This window comes from Rhagoletis pomonella, unplaced genomic scaffold (genome assembly GCF_013731165.1).
Source record: "Rhagoletis pomonella isolate Grant_MI unplaced genomic scaffold, Rhpom_1.0 Rhpom_scaffold_00578, whole genome shotgun sequence".
NCBI classification, from domain to species: Eukaryota; Metazoa; Arthropoda; class Insecta; order Diptera; family Tephritidae; genus Rhagoletis; species Rhagoletis pomonella.
Window position 1 is genome coordinate 55,654 of NW_023459132.1, and position 17,885 is coordinate 73,538.

The 17,885-nt window shown below is 35.3% G+C and overlaps 1 protein-coding gene across 1 annotated transcript in view; it reads left to right on the forward strand.

Annotated features, from left to right (window-relative positions):
- Nucleotides 1-15,111, forward strand: part of LOC118751172 (neuropeptide SIFamide receptor-like) — a gene marked incomplete at its 3' end in the record, with an annotated part of 32,070 nt that extends 16,959 nt beyond the window's left edge. The window contains exons 3-4 of the mRNA XM_036485943.1: nt 5,358-5,556; nt 14,810-15,111. Coding sequence (XP_036341836.1) covers nt 5,358-5,556; nt 14,810-15,111 — 501 coding nt within the window. The remainder of the gene's footprint in view (nt 1-5,357; nt 5,557-14,809) is intronic.
- Between the last annotated feature and the right edge of the window lie 2,774 nt (nt 15,112-17,885).

The following is a 17,885-nucleotide window of genomic DNA, read 5'->3' on the forward strand; positions in this document are numbered from 1 at the left end:
TGTATGTATCCTTAGTTAGCCTGGGCGTATGAGAAACTTTTCGTAAACGAGCATTAGTCACAGGTAGGCCTGGGCGACGTCGACTGCGGTGCGGCCTCTGTTTGCTGTGTGTCGCAGTATTATACTGTTCCGCAAACCCTAAAACTGTATACATAGATATATTTTTCCCAAAGTATTTAATGTATGTGAATAATAATAATAATAATAGATTGGCGCTTACACATATGCTAGTCTTTGGCCGAACTTCTTCTCCGATTTGTGGCGTCTGCCTTGAACTTTTATTAACCGGATATCTGGATTTTATCCGTATACGCGAATATTCGAACGTATATGGATCGAAATCGATAAATTGTGATAACTCGATAAATTCCTGTACATATATACATATGTATAATATATTATATTATGAAAAATTCCAAAAACTTCGATTCCATAAAGTAAAATTTTCTATAACTACCAACTAATTTTTATAAATTATTAAAAATCGGCAACTCCATAATTTCTAATAATACTCAACTCAGCCATACAACTGCGATATATCCGTGAAGATTATAGTTGGACCTCTCTCCAGAGGCTGCCATTCTTCCATTCGCGTCATGTAGCGATGCGCGCAGAGAAGGATCTGTTCGGGCCAGCCTTGCAACGCTTCAATACATTTCTTCCGGTAATACTTAAATTGAAACTTTGAAGAATCGTAGAGTACTCTGACGACGGGTTAAATGAGAAGCCAGAACGGTTTAGCCTAATGGCGAAACAAACTGCGGCAACATTGCCCGTAACATCTGCAAGTGCGATACTGAGCTTAGTGTTAAGCGCAAGATTAGGTATGTTCCGAAGCGCTCGCCCGATTACAACGATGGCTGCCCTTTGCATGCGCTCTATCTTACTAACAAGTGCACGACTCTTCTATGTAGTAGATTCCACCAGACAAAGATTCATATCTTCCTCATGGGGTTTTTATATCAGTAAAGAACCACTGATGCCTTAGTTACTCGCTCCTCAATATTTCTTATTCTCCAGGATCATGGCCAAGAACTTGACCACATCAGAGAGCACAAGTGAACCTGGGTGTGAGGCACTTTACATATCCTCGAAAATAATAAGAGCTTCGTCTTTCCAGCCAGCAGACCGATTTGTGACCAAATTATCAAAGGACACTCATTCACAGTCCCTTCACAACCCCTTCAAGAATGAGTTAACCGTATTTCGGTTTATACATTCTCTTTTGAACGGTAACATGCATATGTACATATGTATTGAGGCCCAAATTATCATACCATCCGGAGAGTTACACCTATATATGGGATTTGAAACAATCAGGCAGGATTTCCAAATCACTTCCAAGTGAACTTCAACCCCTTTCAATCTGAGTTCAAAATGATTTGGGTTGAAATTCACTCGGAAGTCAATTGCAGAACCTTCTTGAGTAATGCATGGTTTACCTATAGCGTAATTACCAGCTGCTTTTAATTAGGTAATTGATGTAAAGTTTAAAATAGCCATATCGCCATAAATACCTACTTATTTTCATTTTATGAAAACTGCACCTCTGGGACAACAATTAGTCCTCAGTATAACGCGAAATCATTTTCATTACAGTAGTCCCATACACAGTTGCAGAATAAAGCAAAAGCAAACAAGAAATAATGCGGCAGCAGAAAATAAATACTAAATAACCTAGCGAAAAACCACATTTACGATTTTAATTACATTGAGTAAATCACCGTAACTCAAGTGTTATCATTTGTCAAACAGTCAGGTAGCAAGAGGCCGCCAGAAAATCTAGTAAAAGAGTTAAGATAAAGATAAAGCATGTTGTTAGAAGAGAATACTTAAAAAGGAAGCCGAAAGTAATAAAAATGATGGATACAAGCTGGAGACGAAACAGCTGACCATCACATAAATGCAACATTGTGGAATGAGATAGGAAATTTAATTTTTCTAAACAAAATGTTTCATGACAACAAATAGTAAAGGCTGCGCTGGTGCGTATGTAGCTGTGTAGAATAATGCGGCTAACTCTTTTATTTGAAAAGAGAAGCAATGTGAGTGTAGATAGAGTATCTTTCTTTGTATACCACATGCATTGCTTTGGTAGCTACTACACTACACAAAACCACAAAATGCTATTTTGTTGCCATCAACTTAGACTAACGTTTTCCTTCTACTGTTACAAAAATTCGTGCAAATGACAAAGGAATTCTGAGTGCATTTGGCATCCTGTTAAAATGTTATGAGTGCATAAGTATTCATGATATTCTGCACTCAAATTAGATTGTAGTAATATGTGTATGTTCATAAATATGTATGTATGTACCAGACATCTGCAACGGGTACATCATTTTCATGTATATTCGAGCATCTAACAAAAACCGTTTTGCATCAAACTCGTTCAATGAGCGACTGAGTTCAGGACGTCATAGCATTCGATTTCTTTTCATAAATATTTGATTGGGATCGACTGCTCGAGTTTTAACTCGAATGTGCACAGAATATGCTTGTTTGGCTATGTTCTATAACAAACTGCTTGAAAGTGGCTATCGCTATATCTACCGCGTTCTGTCCCAGGGAGGTTTTCCCCAAAATCATCCGATCGTACTTTTCCCTGTCAGTTTGTCAGCTTTGCAATTACCATCAATTTTCCATTGTACCCGGCAACCATACATATGAGTTGAATTATATGTAAATATGTATGTTCTTGTTAAAAAAACAACGGCATTCAGTGGTGGACTTCACTCTGTCTATGCGTGAGTCGAAAGCTTTCAGGTCTGCCTTCATGCGTTGTATTTTTAAGATATTTTCGACCACTTGTTGACATAGAGTGGTCGAAAAAATTATAGCCGCATCATATTTTGACACGGTTTAACACATCCTTTTTTTTGTAATTTAATTTTGGTTATTTTTTTTAAATAAAAATATAGTTCTTTCTTTAGCAGAACCCGTGTAAATCCAAGTTTCCTTGAATTCTAGTAGAATAAAGCGCAAGTTTTAAATCGCTAAAAATTACCGTTGATCTTTTAGAATTGCCTCATAAAAAAGTCCAATGGTGCCAAGTCGGATGATCTCAGTGGTCAAATGACATCCCCTATACGGGAAATTATGCGCCTGAAAATCCTATGTTACAATGAACAATTTCCACTGAATTATCCGATGGCGTCAGTTGTTTTGTGGCCTGAGCGTTAAATGGATGAATGGCTTACAAGGCAATTCTGGCTAAAATAGTTAAAGCTCCTTCGTAAGACAAATGAAAGACAGTTGCCAATATAGTTCGAAAGACTATTGTTATTCTGGCACAAAATTCTTAAATAAAAGCTCCCTCATTTACCAGTCGTGGTGAAAAGCTATTTTGAGCAGTGTACTATTACTATTTCGTTTCGTTTATTACTTCAACAGTTCGGTACAAAACGAAAACAAAACTGCTGAGTTCACTTTGGCGATAGTACACTACAGTAGTTTAGTGGTTACAGACGAAACAACAAACGAAATGAATCGTGCAGGGAAAATATATGTATGTATGTACATATGTATATGTAATAACTAAATACAAAACGAATGGCTGCAATGAATAGAAAAAAATAAAAATGTTTTTTAATTGAATTGGATATGGAAATTTACAGAAAAAAATATTTTTCACGTAATTGAAACGTTTGCATACATATAAAACTCACCCTATGGTACAATAGTCACAAACGAAAAGCAAACGTTTCTCGTTGGGGAAAATGACAGTGAATCTTACAATTTGTTTCTGACTATGTAAAAAACTGTACAAAACCACAAATGATATGATGATTGATGAGCGAATTGGAATTGTTTTGTACAGTTTATTTTCGTACTCTGATTTTGAGAGAAGCACTTGTATGTTATTTAGCTCGCATCGCTCCAACAGCCGCAATGGTCGTGTGAACAAAGCACGGGCGTGCGTTCGATAGATCTGAGTTTGAAATTAAAGTCAAATTTTTTTTCTTTTATAATTTCATTTAAGTTTTAGAAAAATATTTCATATATTTCTTCCTTCCTAATTTAATTTTCTTTCAATATTTAGATGTTATCTACTCCTAAAAAGGAGAATACTTTTTTCTAATTTCATTTTTTAGGAGCTTGTTTTAGCAGCTTGTTTTATTTTGTTTGGGTTTTTAATTAAATGTTATTTTTTAAATTTAATTTTCTTTTAATTTTTAGATTTCATTTAAAACAGAAAACTATTTTTTATAATTTAATTTAATTTTAAGAAATTTATTTTGTTTGTTTTTTCTCTCTGTAAATTTAATTTGTTCTTATTTTTGTTAATTTCACTTACTTTTAATTTTTATATTTTATTGTTTTAAGACGAAAAATATATTTGTTTTATTTCGTTAAATTTTTTAAGTATCTTAAATAATTTTGTCTTTATTATATATATTTTTTTGTAATTTTTATATATTGTTTTAAAAATTAAATATATATTTTTTTGATTTTATTAAATTTTTAAGTACCATTTTTTCTTTTTTATTGATTTTTTTTCTAATTTTGTTTTTAGATTTTATTGTTTTATTTGTTTTTTTTTTATTCAAAGTAATTAAAATCTTTTTTATTCTTTTCTTTATTTCAATTTAATTTAATTCTTTTTTTTTTTAATTTAATTTTCTTTTATTGCTCCGAACCACCATAATTTCCACCTATGTGTATGTTGATTTTCCACAAAATTGTACATATAAAACGGCCTCAAGCTCAATAAATTGTTGAATAGAATTTAATAAAAATATATATTTTTTATTTGTATTATTTAGGTGGATATTTTCCAATAAATCTGTGTATTCACTTTTCCAGTTGCGACGTTACTGACTTAAGTGAGCTCCTTAATCTAAATAGTCCACTAAAGTTCCATTGCGCTCCGTGTTGCCGAATCGTAACTAGCGAACTAAAAAATACATAAGATTTGCAAAGCGCTTGCACGGTGCACGAATTTTCACGGTTTGCAAAGCAGTCTCATAGGAAAACCGGTTTTTAGCATTCAATCCGTGCGCCGTGCATGGGTTTTGCAAGACTTCAAGAATACCCCTACTCTATATATTTTTGGTTTGAGGTGCTCTTACGGTTTCTGGAAGACTTATTACGATCTTAACGTTATTACTATGTATGCATAGTCAACTAATAGTATTAATTAACTTAAAAACTTTCAGACATTAGAGTTTTTTTTCCATCATAATGACAACTTTTTCAATCAGCGAAATGCACAAATATTTTCATAATTTCACCTGATTTTTTCAGGCCATCGCCTGTGGTGGCTCATTGTCGTAAGACAAGTACATTTTTGTTTGAATAATTTAATTACAAACACTTTATTGTTCACTTCGCTCTCATTTTTATGCGTGTTTCAGATACATTTGTCGCGAGGAGTGGCCGTCCAATGAACAAAACTACTACTACACTTTGGCGCTGCTAACACTGCAGTTCCTCGTCCCTTTGACCGTGCTCGTCTTCACCTACACACGCATCGCCTGCGCCGTTTGGGGCAAACGACCGCCTGGCGAGGCAGAGAACTCACGCGATCAACGGATGGCACGCTCAAAGCGAAAGGTAAGTAATGATGCATGCAACAGCCCTAATATACATATGTATGTAAATATATATACTACTACTGTATGCACATACTTTGAACTATGCGGTCCACTAATTCCATTTTGAAGTACTCATACAATATCAGTTGCCAAGTAGAAAAAGTATCAAATCGATAGTTATAAAAAAATGAGTATATTACTTGCTTTAACAAAAACAGAGAATCTGTATGCTTATTTGCATAACGATAAACAAACTTAAAGGGCCCCCTAAACCACATAAAATCATTGCGCAACCCGAGACATGTACAAGTCAAGTCTGATTTTTTCTTCTACATCAAAGCGTGCCATGCGAAATACGAAAAAGGTAAAAAATTTAAATTGAAAAAATTAAAATTGTTGCAACTTTCTTTCTTAGTAAATTGGTTCGCTTCTCGAAGCATTGATCCATCCTGTGCCGCGCCCAGTAATCAGCGGTTGTGCTGCTGAGTTGGGCGAGCTTTCCAAAAGCTGCTATTTAATCGCTGGTTTGTATGGAAAATGTTTCACATGCAAATAGATTTTAACAATTTAGAATTTTTGTGAGAAAAAATGTAAAATATTTGAGATTTTCGAGAACAAATAATTTGAAAAAAAATCAAATCAGCTGCTATACTGATCAGGCGAATTAATATAAGGTGATAGCAGGAGTACAAAAACAAAAATTTACATACATTTTGTTTTTGATTTGGCGGCAAAAACTGTCAAAATTTGTAATAGTGTGTGTAGAAATTCAAACAAAATTTTTCAATTTGATATCAGAAGCCATGCGGCGAAACACATACACAAAATCAGCTGAGCTAGTAACACCACCCTATATAAATTCGCCTTGATACTGATATTACCTGTTCAATGTGCCTTGGTTTAATTGTATTTTTGGAATAAACAGAGTTCGTTTTCCTTCTGTCAGTAAACTGTTTATTTTTTTGACAAATAGTATAAATAAGCAATGGGAAATAAGGCAAAATTTGTTTTATTTCCAACCTTTGTTGGAAATAAAGCAAAACTCAGATTTTGGTATTAGTTCCCATTTAAAAGTGAAATAAAGCAAATTTTGCTTTATTGCCGTTTGTGTTATTTCACCCCCCATACGTACACGTCGGTGAGTGTTGGCACCTTTAATCATGAAAAAATTAACGGTACTCCTAAATAAATAAGGCAAAATTTGTTTTATTTCCAACCTTTGTTGGAAATAAAGCAAAACTCAGATTTTGGTATTATTTCCCATTTAAAAGTGAAATAAAGCAAATTTTGCTTTTTGTGTTATTTCACCCCCAATACGTACACGTCGGTGAGTGTTGGCACCTTTAATCATGAAAAAATTAACGGTACTCCTAAATTTGTGTCTGAGAATTGAAGTCGGTTTTGCTTTTTGCATAAAAATTACTTGTTTAATAAAAAGTTCTATAAACTCAACTTTCTAAAGTAATAAAAAGTTTTACAAAAAAATTTTAATATAAATAAATTAAATAGTCCAATGAAATTTTTAAACTTTTATGTTCATTTTCGTCGATTTCTGGTTGCTCATTTTTTTAGTACTTCGAATACCGAAAATTAAACTGTACTTTTATTTTTATCATGTAGCTGAATTTGGTGAAACGAATTCGAAGTTAGCAAAAGCCACCCCTTGTGTGCGCTAATGCTAAGTGCTCATATTTACTCAACTTTAAACACTGTGTGTGTAGTTTTTCTCTACGTGACAAATTTGGTATGTGAAAGTAAATAAGCAGTGTTTAATTTGGCATACACTAGAAGAGGAAACTGGTTACCTCTCTTTATATGCGTAAATTTACACAAACATTTTTTAGAGAAAATTTTAAACATTTTATTTGTAAACTGTGAAATTGTGAACAATAAATGTTTACAACTCAAAAAACAAATTTGAAATTTGTTCTACGCCACATCTTAAAATGCGCAAACTTAAACAAACATTTTTTTTATAGTGTTGGCAATAATAAGGGTATACGTTTGTACATAGGTATTAGGTATATTTACATGTAACTTTTTGCTACTCTGATGTAATGCACAGCTGGTGTATATGGTCCTGCCCTAGGACATAGCAATGTTAAACGGGCCACATTTTACTACATATACATTTCGGTTAATTTTGAAGTACTATTTGACCCCCAGGGAGTACTCTTGATATGCGTGCATGGAGTAGTCGCGATTTTTGCAGGGATGTGCGTAACCAATTCACTTGTAAAATTCAATACATACATATATCGCATATATGTACATAGTTGTAATTCAGATTTATGTATGTACGTTGCGGTTGTGTCTGCAGCAGATAACAGCCATTCAATTGAACTGTTGGTATTCATGGCAGCTGTGGCAACCATTTGCATTTGACAATAAAGGAGCTATTTAAGAATTGATGTAAGTGTGTGTGTGTGTGTGCGCTTAGGAGTGCGTAGATATGCGTAAGTAGATTAGCATTAAGCATTAACTAAGCTCCAAGCTGGGAGCGTATATGCGCTATATAGTGCCACTGTTGTCGCTTGTAACCGCAGAAAGTAATTTACAAGTTAGCTGCAATTGTGCTTTGAACTTCGTGAAGATGCAACTACATTTACTTGTCCACATGCTGGCGTACATATGTATGTTCATACATCGTAAATGCGTGTGTGCTTTTACATTTTAATGCTTCAGACAGCTGCGGCAACCTTAGATATGTAGTCGCCGACAACTGGAAATTGCTTTTGCTCAGAGCTATTGTAAGTTCGGAAAGTGCAAGGCGTGTGGTAACCCTGCAGGTAACGGGGCTAGTTTGTAGCTCACTATTAACTAATTAAATAGCAGTCGACTAGTGGTAACTATTTCTTTTCTTTTAGCGGGAACTAAGTATTTTTGAAGGGCGATGGTCGCAAAATTTTGAGAACTGGTTTCATCTGCATTAGATGTCAATTAACTTGTAGCTAACTACTTTTGGACATAAACTATTAATAAAAAAAATGTTTTCAAATTTTTAATAGTTTTTTTAATTAACTATTAATTATAATTAATTATTTTATTTAACATTACATATTTGCTTATTTGTTTACATGTTCTTTTGTAGGTGGTCTCATTATTTTTCCTGGATACGAAAAAGAATCTACGAAGTGCAGAAAAAAGTGTATTGAAAGTAATTTTTGAATGAGAATATTTAAATAGAAACTTGTAAAGAATACAAATAATGTCTTCATAACTTAAAGTTAGTTTTGTCATAGCTAATTAAAAGTTAGTTATTTATCGAAATTCCGCAAAAAAGGCTAACTAGAAGTTGGTTATTTTAATCAGTTGCAACTTTTTTTCTACAGGGAAGGTACTGCAGGTAACAGTTGCTTAGTTTTGGTTATGCTTCTCAAATCTTTGCATGCATAAGAAAATAGAAGCTTGCTATTGAAAAACTTTGGCAATATTGGTGTGTTCTAAGGCGTGTTGACGTTGACAGTTTTGTGGGCGTATGACAAAGAATCTTTGATATGTGAAAAAATCGTGAAAAAGAACTCAAAATTCTGGAATACTCAATAAATTTAGAAGCTAAATTTACCTAACTAGATGTTTGATGTGTAAACATCTCAGCAATCGGTATCGGTAAAATTTTGCATAACCCAGCAGAAAACTTATAACTGCTTCTTTTGTGTACTCAGAGCTATTTCAGGACAATTTCTGGAATAGTGTAGGACTATTTCGGGATCTTTTCAAGACTATTTCGGGACTTGTCCGGGTTTTTTTTTTAAGACTATTTCGGGACGTGTTCGGGATCATTTTGGTACCTGTTCAAAACAATTTCCGAACTATTTGAGAACCATTTTGGGACTAGTTGTTGGCCATTTCAGGACCCGCTCAGGACTTTTTAGGGAATATTTTGGGACTCGCTCGGGATGCTTTTAGGACTAGTAAAATAACATTTCAGGACCGTTTCAAAAAGTGTTCGAGATCCTTCCGAGACATTTTTATCAGTTTTTATGTACCGCTTCAGGACTACTCCAAGATAATTTTGGGTCTCGTTGGGTAAATAAGTAGTAAGTCACCTCTCAGTCATTGCATATGTTGCAAAAGAAGTTTAAACACAAATTTGCGACTTTTTAAGCACCATAGTCAAACAACTACAAAAAACCCAAAAATAAATTGTTAAACCGCTTTTAGAAAAAAAAACGTTTTTGTTTATTATTTTTCGATGTTGGGTTGAACAGAGCCATGCGGAATAGTAGCGTGCACTGCTAACCACTCGACTTTGCTTCATACCATGTTCGGATAAAATAGTAATTTGTAAATAGGTGGCAACCCTACTAAAAAAATAATACATTATTGAACAATATAAGCCGAGTCCTTTTATTTGACACCTCATTTCTTGTAATCCAACGAACAGTGCGGATTTCATAATTTTTTGGACCGATGGTAACCCTACAGGAATTTAGAGTACTTCATATAATACTTAAAAAATTTCGCGGTCAAAATAGCTCGACTTTCCTTTATACTATGTATAGAAGATAATAATTTTTAAATAGGTGGCGACCCTACTCAAAAAAGAAAGTTTTTGTACATTCGAAGGCCATGCCTTTTCATTTGATATTTCATTTTGTAATCTAACGAACGGTAAAAATCTATTAACTTTTTAATAGGTGGCAACCCTACTCAGAAAAATAATGCACTATTGCACATCTAGAGGCTAGGCCTTTTCGTCTGACAGTGACGGTGCAGAACTGATGCCTACGCTTATTATGAATGAATATAGTAGTATTATTAACAGGTGGCAACCCTATTCAAAAAAATAAGCATTCGTGCTCTTATAGTTTTTTTTGACAGGTGGCAACCCAATTAAAATACTAAGTTAAACTCTCCTTTCGATACAAAGTATACTGGAGAAAATCTCGTTAATATCCTTTCAGTAGTTTTCGAGATTACCGCGTACAACGAATCTCGACTTTCCTTTATATTATGTATAGATGTATATAAAATTCTTTTCAGATTTCGAATAGATTTCTGATATTAGTTTTTCGCAAAATTATTGCACCTAAACAATTTCCTAAATTTTAATGTCTGCGTTGCTGCCACTTCGTTCATCACAAACAGCCTGACTTGCAAACAAATCAACTCGAAATACATAAAAAAAATTCGCAAAGCATACAGACAGGCAAATAAAAAAGAAAACTAAGCATTCAGTCATTCAGGCCAACATTTTTGACACAATCCGCAAACAGACAATGAAAACTTCAACAACAGCTGCGACAGCGACAAGAGCTGCTCATCGCGTCAATAACAGTGCGAAATAGTTAACAGAATTACTGACACAAAAAATTGCGCCAGAAGTGGGGGCACACAATTTTTACTTGACATACATATCTACCATGGAAAATGTAGGAAGTTTTGCATAGATTTCGCGACTTTGGCTTAATGCTAACATGCAGAAAACTGCGTTGAGTTTCGGAACTGAATTTACAAAAAATAATTTTTTCTTAACGTAGGGGGCCGGGGGGCTGGGAATGAATGCAGACAAGTGCGTTCGAAACTGTTGTGCAAACTTTTTGATGAGTATCACAAACACTGCACTTCTCGCTTGAGTATTTTGAGTGGAACTGTTTTTGGTATATACCTACATATGTGTGCGTGTGCATTGTTAACAAGTTTTGATGGAATATCCTGCAGCCAGCTTGTGTTCCTTTAGGTACTTGTACGTTTATAGAAATTTGAGAAAAAATTCAATGTTTTCTTCCACTCTCTGTATGTATATAAGTTTTTTTGGGCCAAATTTTGAAATGACCTAGAGACCTGAAACTTCACAGTTGGCTCAGAACCCGATGATAGTGCAAAAAGAAAGACGAATTAATCCGATAGGTGCCGCAGAAGTCGAGATATCCGGAAAACCCATATTTGGAATCCGACTTGGTTCATATTTAGAACGTATGTATATTAATTCCATGAAAGGGAATAACTCCATAAAAAAATTAGGTGCTGCAGCGGTCGAGATATTTGGTAAACCAGTATTTATGGTGGTATGGCCCGTATTAACGAGACACATGAACTAAAATATTTCAAGACCTGAAGTATGTTCAAGTGAAATTTTACCCGCTATTTGTGCTACAACTAATATTTTGGATAATAATTGGAATTTTGCAGAAGGTTGCCACCAGTTTCAAAAGTCAAATTTGATTAAATTATGGGCAAGCTATACTAAAATGTTAGTGCCCAACGAAAGAGTGGTGAGAAACCTTTACTTGAACATTTAGAATATTTTCAAAGTATTTTGAAGAGAGTTGCCACCTGATTAAAGAGTTAAATTCACATTATTTAATAAATTAAAGGAATTATTAAAAGTGCGTTTTAATCTAAACGGCATTGGAAAGGCCTTATTTCACAACTATATTTAGGAGGGTTGCTACATATTTGAAAAATCAAATTCAACTTAATTCGTCAGTTAAGTTAAATATGTATCCAAATGTTAGGTGAAGGAGATCCAAGAAGATTTTGGTTTAAAAATACTTTTTTAAAAACACTCTGTTTGAAAGTTTGAATTTACTTTTACTTTTACACAAGATATGTATATATATATTATACACTTTAATATGACTGTCAAACAAGGAAGTTTTATGAAAGCTTTTGTTTCAAAATATGGGTTGCCAGCTATTCGGAAAGTCATATCTATCTTACTATGTATATATATACGTATGTACGTATAACACGCGCAGGCATTTTTCATGAAGGTTATCAAATCTGCACCGTCCTTTCTAATTTCAAAAACGAAATGTCAGATTAAAGAGCTTAAGTTATAACTTCTCATCAGAGCAGGGTGATTTAAAATTATAGGAACTGAACCACGTGAAACTTCTTTCCACTCATAAAGGGCTGGACGAATGTGGAGGAAATTTTTCACAAGGATCGCTGTGACTAACATTCGGAACATCTTTAAGATTTTGGAGCGCGTTGCGATCTATTTAAAGTATTTAATTAAATTTTGGTGTTTTAACGCCATGCAGGTTTACTAGTAAATAATATAATAATACTGCGCGTGAGAAGGAATATGTAATCAAGAACTGTATTTGTGATAAATTTTTTAAATCTTTGTAAATATCTCTACAATTTGTAAATTTAATGAAAATTTAATTAACAGTGATAGATAGCACATTTTTTCATTTCATGTGTCATCTGTTTTGATCGGTGAAGGGATATTTCAGGATTGAAATCGGTGCTTTTTGCTTAAAGTACTAGCTTTTTCGTTGAAATTGAAATAGATTTCTAAGGGGAAAACCACACAAGCCTGTGTTATTTTTGATTATGTACTTGGATGTGAAATAAAATGTTTTCTAAAATATTTTAAGCAGATTCTCGCTTCAGTGCAATGAACATCAAAATAAAAAATCCCCATACGCAAATATTGCCACAGATAAAACTTATACATATCTGGCACATGGTAGACAATAATTTTCGCCTGTGGAGACGCGTCATTAGCTAAAAAGTGTTTAAACTGTTCAACTTGTGTACGATTAGGAAATAATAATGTCCTGAACGAAATTTTTTGAAAATTTCATCATTGCTATACAACTTGAAAATGAGGACAAGGAGGATATTTTTACTCAAAAGAAGGACAGAGAGGGACAAAATTTTTGAGGAGGACAAAGGAGGAGGAGGGTCCTCAAAGGAGGACGTTTGGTCAGCTTAGTTTCAAGCATTTCTGAAATTTACCGTTGTATGAAAAGCGGCCATAATTCCTCACCGCAGGAGTGCAAGCATCTTCAAATTTAAAACTATAACATATATACCAAAGCAAGAAAGAGTTAAATTACCCGCACCGAAGTGATCTCTCCGCCGCTTTTGTGACTCATCTTAGTGGAAGATAACAGAAATATACATTAGTCCACGTAGGCCAAGTTCAGCAAACTCTAATGATTTGACTGCGTGGGCATTATTAGTGAAATCAGCACAAAATCCGTAGGGAAGAAAGAAGCTCCGCTGTTTGGTGCAAGACTCATTTTAGGAAGGAATGCAGAGGTTAAGAAGTTAGTACACTCATGCACTATCAGGAACCCAGCAGATCTCTTAGCCTTACATTCGAAAAGTGCACGCCCTTGAACTGTGTCAAAGGCAGTATCCAGAAAGAGGGGCAATCAGCAAACACATCTATATATATATCGATGGCTGAGTGGAAGATCGACCTATCTCGGCAGCCAGTTCGAAAACGCTCTATCTCAAAAGACTTATCAAGAACGCCCTATTTCAGAATTTAATTGAAATACACCCTATCTCAAAAACGCCCTATTTCACTTCAAAATGTATTGAAAATATGCTGATATAGGGCGTTTTTGAATCGTCAGCTGAGATAGGGCGTTTTTGAACCGGCTGCCGAGATAGGTCGATCTTCCACTCAGCCATCGATATACGCTCTGACAGTAGGCCAGCGCCTCTTGCACTGAGAGCACTTGAGGTCACCTTAGAGCCACTTAACACTTAACGCATCCAGAAATCGTTTTTCTGTATTTGGAATCTTTGGCAGTGGCAGAGAATCAAAGTTTCCAAACAGATTTATATGTAGGCCTTTAAATCGTATCTAATACATAGTAAAATTTTGTACAACTACTAACACATACATAAACACTTTTCTTAGTGCAGTCCAAGATTTGGATGTTTCTTTCGTGAAGCGAACACCAAAATTTGTTTTACCTTTTTTTTTATTTATCTGCAATAAGTGCTGTCTCAAGATAGGAAGTAAACAATTTTATACGAGTTTTTGATGTGGAAAAAACTTCAGTAACTCTACTTAAAAATTACCACACAACTAAAAATAATGACACCTTTAAACCAAATGAGATTTTTTCTCGCGACATTTTTAGCTGTGGTAACTGTGGCGTTGCGCCGTGGCACGTTGCCCATTGTGGTATGGTGTGGCATGTGTCATGTCTTGCGGTCACACATTTAGTCGCTCCACGTTAAGCAGCAAAAGAAGAGGTAGCCCTGTTGGCCATAAGTCGAGTTTTGACGCTTACAGGCAGGCGTGTATACGATAGTTTTTCGCCATTCACTAGGTAATTGCTGTCTGCTATAAAAATGAAGATAAGCAAGAATAGCATTTAACTCTAATTTAGACATAAAGTATGTTTGGCGAGTTGGTTAGTTAGTGCTTCGGTATTTGCTGTTGTGTTTTTATGTATTTGTTTTATTTAAATTTTGTATTTTCTCCTCTGCCATGCCTCACTTTGGCTTACAATTAGGTGGCGGCAAATCGTTTGCGTCCGCGCATTAACAAATAAACTGCTAAACAGGTCATTGAGCGCACCTCAGCTACCGCGACTATCCTCGACCGCCTACCATCAATTGGCCAGCAGGCATTGCTTGCCTACTTTGCGTTTACTGCGCGCGGCGTTGTTGTTGCTGCCAGCTCAGCGATATGGCAAATCAGCGAATCTTCACGTTTGCATGCGAAGTGTGACAACTTGAAAGCCGTAAATCCGCATTGCAGCTTTGCCAACAACAGCCGCATCTCCCCCACTACTACCACCTTCCGCACACAAACTGGTACCGCAGTCGAAGCCGCAAGACAGAAAATTGCGTGTGGCAAACGATGGTTAAGAAAACGCTGCCGCCATTCACTTTTCGGCCCGCCTTCCGCCCTGCAACTACGATCGCAAAGAAGATGCCACTACCTGTAAATCCAGGAAACCAACCATCAAGGCAGTTGCGGGTGCCACCAAGCACATACAAATGTACATACATATGTATGTAGGCTTAAGCGCTTGGGTGAAGGTATTCCACGACAGCGTTTTCGTAGCGGCTGTAGCTGCACTGTGTGAGCCGGCAGTAAATGAGGCGGCATCGTTTGGTTTGTCTATTCGAATCAGCGACGTAACAAGTTGCCAAACAGGATGGTAAAAATTGTAGATTTTTATTGCCAATTGAATTGTTGCTTCTGTCGAGAGGGTGTGAGGATTTCGTGCCGCCGCCGCCGTTGCAGCGCGTCGTTGGTTGCGCGCGCATGCAGCCACTTCTGTTGGTGTAGTGTCATCCTCAACGCATAGGCTCTGCTTAGTGGCAATGCTTTAAACAGGCCGTTATTTATTTACCTGCACAGTTATTGTATTTCTTTCGCTGCTGTTTACCATATTCGCGGCTGGTGCTTCTGCGAAATCTTTTGGCGAATCTTAATATGTAAGCACAATCGAATAATGGGATTTTGTTTTGTTAGGTTTTTTGGGTTTTTTTTCGCTTTTGCTTTTTTACTCAATTGGAGAAATATTTACGCTTGCCTAACAGGTGAAGAACTGATGTGAATAATTTGAAGCGACTGATAAGTAATTTAGTATCTGATATGTTGTGCCCTAATACTTCCGCCTGAAAACTTATAAAAGGTACTAAGTCAGGGCGCTTCTCTTTACCTTGCGTTAACGAAAGAAGAACTAGAATCTTTGTAAGCACCTTAAAGATAACACGGGAAAAATGACACTGAAGATGGCACAACGCCGAAACCAGTTTGTCTCCAAACCAAATTTGACAAGGGATGACGGAAAATCGTTCCACATTACATTATAACACGGATCAGCAAATTTAAGAACTGATTGCCGTAAAATTTTTTTTAAGTACATATATTAAGGTTAACATTCATTTTTGCTAGCTTCATTAACTTTACTCGACCCGAATTTAAAAAAATTCATTTCAAAGATTCGTTACCATTCGCCTCAGAAATGAAGTTTTCGCGAAATGAAATAATGTGCGGAGATGATTTTATGGAAACGGGTAGCGAGTCGCCACTAGAATATTGCCATTTAGTTGGTAACTCGGTGCTTGCTTATCGCCCGTTTCCAAAACCTGGTGGCACAGCCACCGAACACCTCAACCGCTTGACAACAAAACGCTTATCAAAACTTTTGTTTTTGCATAAATGCTTGGTTTAATAATAAATAACACAGGTTAACAAAACAAAATAAGTTTCTGCATATTGAACCAAACCTCTATATCCCATGTTATCCGATGCCCTAAATGCGAATCCGAGATCTGTTTGCCTCCATGACGTCAGGTTCGAGGTTGATGGTTAAGTAGAAAAACATTCATTGAATAAAGCTGAAAGTTCATATATATCGGGTTTTAACTCGCTGAACCCGATTCCCGCTTAGACTCTATAACACTTAACACAGCGAAAGATCATGTGACCATCGCTTTTTTTCGAAAACCGAGTTTCGAGTTATTCGAAAAAAACCGGTTACCCATTTTTTAAATTGAAAAAAAAAACTGCACAAATTAGTTTTATTTTACATATTTTCTCAACGGTCACACTTAGTCAGAAAGCATGACCAAAATTGCAAAGTGACTGCTAAAAATAGGCAAAGCTTTAATTTAGAAATCGATAAAGCAAAATACGTTCGAGTTATTTTGAGTTACCAGAAAACAGAAAAAAAGGTATGGAAAATTCGTACTTAATAGGGTTTACCAATTTTAACAAGATTTGATAGCTAAAACAACAGTCCTTTGTCGGGAAAAAATCGAACATGTAGAACCGAATTTCTTGGGAATGGGAATACACCGTCTGTTGAATTAGACCGAATATATATTAAGTTCCTATATTATAGACAGGCTAATCATCGAGAATCAATTAACACCTTCGTCAAGTTTCAGCTTATGAATTCCAGCATGGAAGAGCTCGCGTTGCTTCGTGAGGATGGCTATACTTTAACACAACTTCATTATGAATATTGTTGTAGGTTAAACGGCGACATTAACCATCTCTTCAAAGGCCCACTCACATCAGTTCATTAGTTAAGAATTAAGACGACATGTAGTCGATTCACTGATTTAAGCACAGTAAAGATTTTCGTTCGGTTTTCCTTTTCTTTTTGAAGAAATTTTCTACAGTGGAAAATTTACCAGCATGTATTTATGTAAGTAGATATACATAACATTAATACAATTTTTCTAGTTCCATTTTCAATATAGTATTTAGAATTTTCATATGAATTCTGATGCATATGTAAATAAATTAGTTGAAAGCTCGGTTAACTCGGTATTCGAAAAATCAAAATTAAAAAAAAAAAAAATGCCCAAAAGTATTGGAAAACTAGAGCCAATTACCCTAACTACCACACTCGAATATTGAAGTTTGACAACTCATTGGTTGCGACTTTAACAAATGAGCCCAAAATTGCTTCGCAGCACAGTGGTACAACCCCATATTTTTTTTTTTTGGAAACAATTTGCTGAAATTTGCGTAGAACCTCAATTTTCTGCATGCAACATTTATGATCATAAATCAAGAAAAAAAAAAGAAAAATTGGCGTTATCGATTTATTTTAAAGCATACCTCCCTTATAAACCCAACCTCAAAAGCGATTAAAAAATGCCATAAAGAGT